The sequence below is a fragment of the Myzus persicae genome, unplaced genomic scaffold (assembly GCF_001856785.1).
Source record: "Myzus persicae strain clone G006 unplaced genomic scaffold, MPER_G0061.0, whole genome shotgun sequence".
NCBI classification, from domain to species: Eukaryota; Metazoa; Arthropoda; class Insecta; order Hemiptera; family Aphididae; genus Myzus; species Myzus persicae.
Window position 1 is genome coordinate 295,478 of NW_019102620.1, and position 9,336 is coordinate 304,813.

The 9,336-nt window shown below is 28.1% G+C and overlaps 1 protein-coding gene across 1 annotated transcript; it reads left to right on the forward strand.

The window, feature by feature from the left end:
- The first annotated feature begins 1,511 nt into the window (after positions 1-1,511).
- LOC111032753 (nuclear transcription factor Y subunit alpha-like) lies at positions 1,512-6,291 on the forward strand. Its single transcript, XM_022313200.1, has 6 exons — positions 1,512-1,778; positions 1,950-2,183; positions 2,255-2,369; positions 5,554-5,678; positions 5,734-5,904; positions 5,973-6,291. The coding sequence occupies exons 1-6, from the start codon at positions 1,695-1,697 to the stop codon at positions 6,060-6,062; spliced, it is 819 nt and encodes a 272-aa protein (XP_022168892.1). The 5' UTR covers positions 1,512-1,694; the 3' UTR covers positions 6,063-6,291.
- The last annotated feature ends 3,045 nt before the right edge of the window (positions 6,292-9,336 follow it).

Here is a 9,336-nt window from a genome sequence, read left to right on the forward strand (position 1 = left end):
CAGCGACACCGATTCAGAGAAATAAAATTATGGTTGACCTTATTATTGTAAATTAATTATTAATAATATTATTTGTTGATTGTAATAGATAAAATGTTTAACTATAAAAGTCAAAGGTTTTTAATAAATAAAAAAATACATAAGGATTAAGCGACAAAAAAATACAAAAAATATTCGACAGGTGTCAACAGTAAATTAAAAAAAAATATGATATGGATTTTTATCGTGCCTCGCTAATGCTCATGTGCAGTGGGTTTTCAGCATTTTCATGGGTAACAATACTCCGGCAATTTCCGAGAGCGCTTCTGGGTGGTGACCAAAACTTTCTCGTTCTCGAGTATTTACGGTGGCGACTAGGTAGTAGAGTGGGAGAAATTTTAGTATGAAACCGTGGATCTCAATCATTTGTATGCGCTAAGGAGTAGCGCTCTCTCGGTTGTGGTAGTATACTATATGTTTAGGGTTGTCACATTTGGCTAGTCTTGTCGGGGCATTTTAGAAATTTTAGGATGGAGTGTAAAAAAATACTCAATTTTGAAATTTGGATATGGGCGATAATGTCGATAGAACAGTGAATTTTTTTTGTGATTAGTCGTAGAAATGTGCTGCTTTACGTCAGCTTTACCTCTGTGAGTAACTAATAAAAAACAATTACAAATAATACAAAGCGCTTTCATCCGTAAGCCCTTTTCTTTTTTTATAAAACTCCACTCTTTCGTATATTCATCCGAAAAATGGCACTTTCTCTTTCTCGCCGCAGACATTTACGTAATGTATACCTAAAATTACGCACTTTCAGAAAGAAAAAATCGTACCGTACACCGTCGAGTAAATAAAGCGACTGACTGCCAATTTGTCGACTTATGCCGTGTGCCCGTGTCCTACGTAAATTTGTAAATACGACGAATCCGATAATCGCTGTACGGACCGATACGAGTCTGAGAACGAACGAAAGTGTCCGACATATACAAGCGATACCTAACGATTGTGTCGATCGTGTCATGCATAAATGTATGCAATAAGCCAATAAAGCAAAATATGCAACGCAGAGTTTCAATCGGGACATTTTGGTCGTTTGTCGGACAGAGAGCTCCACATCAGTGACAGTCCCGACGTATCGTAAACATGTAACATGTTCCGTCAATGAGTATGAGGTTCTTGCGTATCTTGTGTTAACAGTTGTAGTTGAGGCCAACGATTATTGATAAGTGATAATTAATGAACCACTGCGATTGGAGGTCCACGATACCTATCACAATATTTACACAGTTCTCGACCAGTCGGCCCCTTCGTTGTTAAACGTTTATTTCTCAAGCGATTGTGAATTCTTATTTTTCGATAGTCATTGCTTCATGCTTGCATCATTGCAATTCGTCATTTAGTTAGGTTTGAATTTTAGAGAGTCAACTGTTATCGAAAACAAACAATTCCGGATATCATATATAATGGTAAGTTCATTTTTAAATTTGTGTACATCATTGTGCCGGTTTATCTATCGAAGTGTGCGATGACTTATATTACATAGATCATATACCTATATAACCAAGAAACGGAATATTATATTATGTGTCCGTGAATTAAGGTTATAATAGGGACATGTCACATGAGGCCTTAAGGTCTGATAGTGTGACTACAAAAAGTTTGTTCACTGATGCCGGCTGAGTTCATACTGATGAAAAAAATTACCGATTATCATGACTATGATAAAGTTTGTAATTATAACACTGAAGATTGAACTCGTATGCTTTGCTTTCTATGTGAAATTGAACATTCTGCATGTAGGTAATTCTCCAACCGGCTATCATAACTCTAACATAGCTCTACATTTTGCCCAATTACACTTTTACCTACTGCAGTTATCATTAATTTAATTATCATTCATTATTTAATCTTATTCTACAACATTTTTAAATTTCAATAATATTTTCATTGTTTATTATTTTCTATAGGATCATTTCATGAATCAACACATACAAATTGTAAAAGTCAACTCAGATGCTAATCATTTGTCTGGCATTCTATTGAATGTGCCATTCAATAACCAAATACAAGTTGTACCTGGTCAAATAATACAAAGTGTCCATGGGCAACAAATGTCTATTCATTCTACTACTCGAGAAAAAAACCAACTATTACAATATAATTCGGAGAACAATCGACAATTTCAGCTATTACAACTTACCGTTCGTTATTATTATTATTATTTTTTTTTTTTTTAACGACTCATCACTAATTATATATTGTTAATATGCAGCCAACACAACCACAGTTGTTTCAAGTACCAGCTAATTGGCAAACATTTTTTTACCAAGGGACACAAGTTGGTAATACACAGGTTATTTCCCAGTCACAACAACCACAGCCAACGTGTATGTTTCACTATTCAAACAATTAAGTTATTTAATGCATGAATTAGCTAATTGCCTTTTCTTTAATTCTTATAACTAAATGTTAATAGCTAAGTAAAAATTCAAGTTGATAGTTCTAGATTTAGAGTAAAATAAATTACTAAGTTATGGATTGGTGAAAAGTTTATATTTTATTTCACTTTAAAAAGTATTATTTTTTTATTATTAACAATAGTGTTCTGTTCTCACAGGGTATAGTTCATGTAAATTGCATATACTTTCATGTCTCAATCGCATGCAAAAAATTAGTAATAGTTTTTGTAGTGGGTTATATTCGTATCTTTATTGAAAACCAAATAATAACAAATGAATAAAAAATAAAAATAAAATGATAAAATAGTTTAAATTAAAATTTGTTTGTTATCATTAAAGGCGTATTCACAGCTATGTGGTATGTCATGTCATAACTATGGTTACAACTGGTTACCACATTGATTTAAAAATTGAGTTGTAGTCAACTATATACTCAGTTGAAACTTGGTTATTAAATGATATTAAAAAAGTAATGTCTACTAAAATAAAGTAATTAAATTTATTATTAGAACATCATTAATAACCACCAAATATAATATCAAATATTATAATATTATTCAATTTAGCTGAAATTGTAGGAAATAATAGAAATGTAATAATAATAATTACCAAGTAATGTGAGTACACAAACGTTGAAATGTGTATAAGATAGGTACTGAGTAAATAAAAACCTAGTTATATTTTTCTTTTTCAATCTTGTGGTTACTGTTCTCTCTATAACTTTTCTTTTTACAGTTTATATTATAATATATTCTGTGAATATGCAATTTTGTAAGCATTATTATTTACTATGCATTTTTATTTATTATATATTATAAGTTAATATTTGTAAATAATGTTTGATATTTCTGATTATTATTATTTTTTTTATAAAAATAATTTTACAAAATAGAATATATTTTAAATTTATGGTTTTAGAAAATAAAATTAACTTAAGAGAACGCAACACCCACATGAAGTGTTTTCCCCATCTTACAACCTACTCTTAGCAGATCATATTTAGCACCGTTAGTTTAAAAATTATAAGACCTATTGAATCGACCTATTATAAGACTTGATGGTAAAAACATTAAATGTATGTTGTTTTTTAAGGATAGTCTGGTTTTTTAGCAAGTTTTGGGTGTATAATATAACATGAATTAAAAAAGCTCATAATTCACTAAAAAACTAAACTGTTGTAAAATACCAACATACGACACAGATAATGTTCTTACCGTCAAGTTTCATAATAGGTTGATTCACTGTAATTTGTAAACTTACAGAGCAAAATGGAATTTGCTGAGCATAAAACGTCACACACTTGTATGATGGAGACAACATGCTTGGGTGCGGCATCCACTAACGGACAATAAAATTAATGAACTGATAAATTACTGCATAAGATAGAAGAAAATTAAACTCGTTAAGTAAGAAGTTAATTTTAAAAAAGTAACTCGTTATGTAACTTAGTTAAAAGAAACCTTAACTTTTTAACTTAACTTCAATTTTTAACTCATTAATGGCCGGTCTTGCAAAATAGTTGTTTTAATGAATTAATCATCGTAGTGTACTATATGGAACTTATTTTTTCTTGTACTTTATTTATTAACAATATATAAAATGTATAGTCCAATAATTGGTGTGCAGTAGATGAATACATTTCAAAAACATTGTTTGTTCAAAATAATTACCAGTCATAATATGAACAGCGACATATTTTGTAAAAAAAGTGTTGTGATGATAAGTTATTTTTATATAAATTCCAAACATTTTTATTGGAAGTAGAAAAATAAGTATCTTCAAAACATATTCAATACATGGTAGTATTTAAAATTTATTTAAAATTATTTTACTTGTTAATATATAGTATTTAGTACTCGAAAAAGTATTTGAATACCAATACTCAAATACTTTCATCATTGCTCATTAATATATATATATTACATTATATGCGTTATAAAATTTTTATTTTAATAAAGTTTACCACCTGGTTAGGTATAAACAATTTAAATGGGTACATAATGTTTTAAGGAAATAATTTTATTCAATTTTAATATTTACAATATTTTCTATATCTTATTTGGGTATGTTAAGAGGATTCCACACTGCCGTTTTTTGGAGAAAAATAGATCTATAAAAGTTTTCAGGTACTGACTTGAGTTTTACTCTGATAATAATTTTGAAAACAAATTTGAGTTTATTATGAAGTCTATTTTGAATCTTATATTAAGTAATAAAAAAAATTTTAAATAGTTTTTTTTCCCATTAAAATTTCTTAAAATATAACATTTTTTAAACATTTCAATTAAGAATTTTTCTATTTAAGAATAATAAATTAAGAGTTAAGTAAACTTAATAACCATAAAATCTGTTTTCAAAATTATTGTCTATCTAAACTTAAAGTCGGGTGGAACTTGTCTAGGTCTCATTTACAAAATTTTGCAATTGTAAAATAATTTTGATTTTAGGCATTTTGTGATACATGTATGCAATAAAGTAACGCTAACCCCGGCTTGCTGCTGTAGGATTAAAAATAGACTTAAAAATAAATTCAAATATGTTATCAAAATTATTAACTTATTAATGTAAAACTTATTCGGTACTTTCAAATGCGTTTGCTGTGTAGGTATATTTTTCTCTAAGAAATGGTAGTATAGAATCCCCTTAACATTAAGTTACATTTTACTCAATCATATTATTATGATCAAATGATATAATAACACATCATCATTTTTACCTTATACACCTTTTACCAATGATGCCTAAATGTGGGAAATAACTAATAGATGAGCTGTTTATTGTTCTGCCGAGTCTGTTTAAAATGTATGCTGCACTAGACACAAAATTATGTGCTCGTACATGCTCTTTTAAATTTATTTCTTATTCAATTGAGATTCTATTAAAATAAATCATATTTTTTCATATAATTTAGTTATATTAAAAATAAATAATTAAGTTGAGTTAATTTTAAGTCTTAGCGGTAATAAAGATGAAAGAACTTCTTAAAAGTAACTATTTATATTAAAAGTTATTAAATAAAAAATGCTTAAGTCTTAACCTTACCTTGATACCTTAAACACCTTATATTCTTGAAGTAAATCACCATAAACAGTTATGTTTGTTATAATTTCAGTAATTAACATAAATGGGAGTATAATGCAGTTGGGTACTACAATTACTAATGATTCTAAAACAGTAGTTGCTCCATCAGTTACTACTGCAATAGAACAAGGAGTTCTTCAACAAAATAGTTTAATGGTAAGATATTATGTTTGCCAATGTTTAACTTAAGTAATATATTATTAATTTTAAGATGCTACCAAATAATATGATTGGTATAACACAAGACATACCTTCAACATCAAATTTGTCCGAAGAAGAACCTCCCTTATACGTAAATGCCAAACAGTATCACAGAATCATGAAAAGAAGGCAAGCTAGAACAAAACTAGAAGTTGAAGGAAGAATACCTAAAACTCGAAAAGTATATTCCTACAACATATAATTAGAATATAAACTTATTAATGCTATAAATTGCTTATTTTATTTTAGAAATATTTGTACGAATCTCGTCATAAACATGCCATGAATCGTAAACGAGGAAAAGGTGGTCGTTTTTGTTCTAAATCATTGCAGAAATGATAAATATCAGCCATTCAAATTCAACAAAACCATCAGTGTAAAAATCCAAGAGTCAAACATTGTTACATTCTGGCTGATAATGAAGCATTTGATAGAATATAATATTACGTATCTACAATTATCTAATAGTTTGATTTGTAGTACAAAAAGTATGGATATCGCACCTAATATTGTCTTGAAAATAAAATCAACAATTTTTATAAACAATTTATTTGAAATAAGTGTTACGTATATTTTAGAAATAAAATGTGCTATTTTGATTTATTATCTTAAAATAAGTATAAACAGTTTCGTTAATTAATTTATAAGTAATTTTATTTTTTATTTTTATTTTTTTGACTTACAATTATAATAATATAATTTTAAATAGTTCCTGTAAAAAATGAACATATAATGTTCAATGCTCAATTTTTAAATATAAGTGCTAGATGAATATAAAATATGGATTATCCTGTATCTAATTAATAAAAATTGTTGTTAACTGGTATTTTTGGTATTTACCTGTGTCTGTTTTTAAATTTTAAATCTATTAAAACACATTGTGTGCTTATTTATTAATTTTATTAGACTGTGGCAATAAGTTCATTGACATTCATGTTAAATATTGATGTATACATATTTTTGTAACTTTATGTAGTATAAAAGCAAAGTTATAATGAAAAAAGCGGGGAAGTGGATGTCACTCTGCTGTACATAAGGTGTCTCTAGAAGGTCGTTGAAATGGCTATTTATATATTTTTTAGAGTTTTTAGTTACAGAAAAAACTGCTTAGGTGGAACCTTGCTTTAAATTTACAATCCATAGCTATAACATTTGAAAATTTTATACATTTGCAAATATAGGTAACTTACGCAAACCTATGTAAATATTCTTTCCTTCCCTTTTATAATTCTCATTGAAACTCGTGACGACTGATGCAACTTTAAAAAGCTAGCAATTCAAAGAATTAAAAGCTTATAAGCAATTAAAGCAACTAGCTAAAGCCATTTCACTATTATTTGAAAAAAGGCAAATAAGGTATAGTCAATAAACCTGATAAACCAAAATTACACAAAAAATTGAAAAAAATATATATTTTATTTATATTACCTATTTATGAAATCATAATGTATAAATTAATTATTATTGGAGTATTAATGCCGGGCCAATTGTTAACATTTTTTAAGTTAGTGGTACCGTTGCACAACCTGTTCCCCCCAAATGACGCCCCTGCACTAGACGTCATTGTTGAGCGCCTACCATTCTTTGGTAGATAGTCCGCTTTGCTTGATGGCGTAACGCGCTTACGACAGTGTACTTAATGATTTTTATGTTTAAATTATAAATAAAAAAATGTTTTACTTTATTGTTAACAAAGTAAGTCTAAGTGTTGAATTAATTTCAATATCTATCTTTCTCAACACTCATCTCAAGACTGACGACTACGAGCTACGTCCTTAAATAATTACAATGGTATAGATCGCAGTGTCCTGCACAGCGCTCACCACAATTTGGCCAGTTTCAAACATCAGTGCGTCAGTGGGCGATTGAAATCTATTTCAATTGTTGACAACGCCAAAGTGACAAAATCTAAAGTAACTGTCTAGGAATGAACTATTCATTTGCGCACTCAATTTATTATATCTTGAGACTTGATCTATACTTCATTATCACACAAGTAAACTTTAAAATAGATGTGCATTTTAAAGTTGCACCTATAGATCATTAATCGTACAATTTTAAATTTCCTAGGCATACAATGATGATGTATAATGTCAAAATGACCGAAAATTGACTGTTACCCTTTTTACGAATTACAATCTATATTATATTATTAATGCATTATTTTCGTATTTTTGTTGCATTTCAAATAATTTATTTTTAGTTTTAAGTTAATATTATTTACATGTATGTATAGGAGGTAGATATAGGTACATGCTTTTAATTTTTAATTTTTATGTATTGCTTAAAAAACAAAAATAGGGATTTAAAATATAGTAAGTATGTTACTACCTATATGCGGGATAATAATTTTGAGTAAATTGCATATCTCTGATTTATGAATACCCAGCATATTTTCATCAAGAGTATTATATACTGTCTTAAGAGGATGCTACCCACGCGTTTGTTGTCTCCGTCTTACCAACTTACGACATAGCAAATTTTAGTTCACTATAAGTTACTAATAGTTACTTATAGTTTGAATAGCGTTCCGTTAGTTTTGATATTAGAGTAAGTATTATCAAACTTTTAGCTAAGAACATTATCTATGCATATGAGTCAGAGGATTTTCGATATTTTCATTTTCAAGCAAGATACGAGTATGTGAAATATCACAAATCAAAAATGCTCATATCTTGCTTGAAAATTAAGCATTTATATTTTATAATGTTCTTACCTACAATTTTGATAACAGGTCAATTCACTCTAATATCGAAACTAACAGCACACTATTGAAAATAGGAAACGAAAATGTTTATGTCATATGTGTGTAAGAGGGAGACAACAAATGCATTGGAACACGATAAAAAATCTCAATGACAAATAATTTTATATAGAATATTATTGTAGAAAACAATTAATAATATATTTCTATTCCATAAATGTGATGAAAATCATGATTATCTTTGATTCGTGGGTACCTATTTACCACTAAAAGCTAAATAGAAAAATGATAGAGAAATCAAGTACCTCCTGAGCATATTCTGTTCAACATTGAAGACTACTATAATATATGTATCTAATAAGATTATACTTGTATAAACTGGCCAATTTGATGTATGTAATAAGTAGGAATTTATAACTATATTAAATTAATAATTGTAACTATGATGATTCAATCAATAAACCTATCAACGTATTTGCCAATCAAAATGTTCGACGTCATTGATTCAAGAATGTTTTATTTTATTTTTTATTTTTTTTAATTATAAACAGTTTCAATTTATAATAAAAAATATTTGATACATTTTCTGTTAATGGTTGTTTTTCTTACTACATAGTATTGATTTATTTTCAGGTTGGGGTTATAACCTAAAGCTTCAAATCCCTAAAAACGTGTGGCAGGCAATTTCTATTAGTTTTTTTTTTAAAGTGATCCTAGTGCATTGAATTACACTTCTGCACAACAATTTTGTTTTACACACGGCAGTAACTTTTTATTTCTTGAGGGGTTACTGAGCACTGCATATTATATTAAATATATTAGGCTTCGGTCATTATAAGGTTATATCAAATATGAAACAAACACATACTTAATGTTGATAAAACATTAAAAAAATAAATAATATGCATG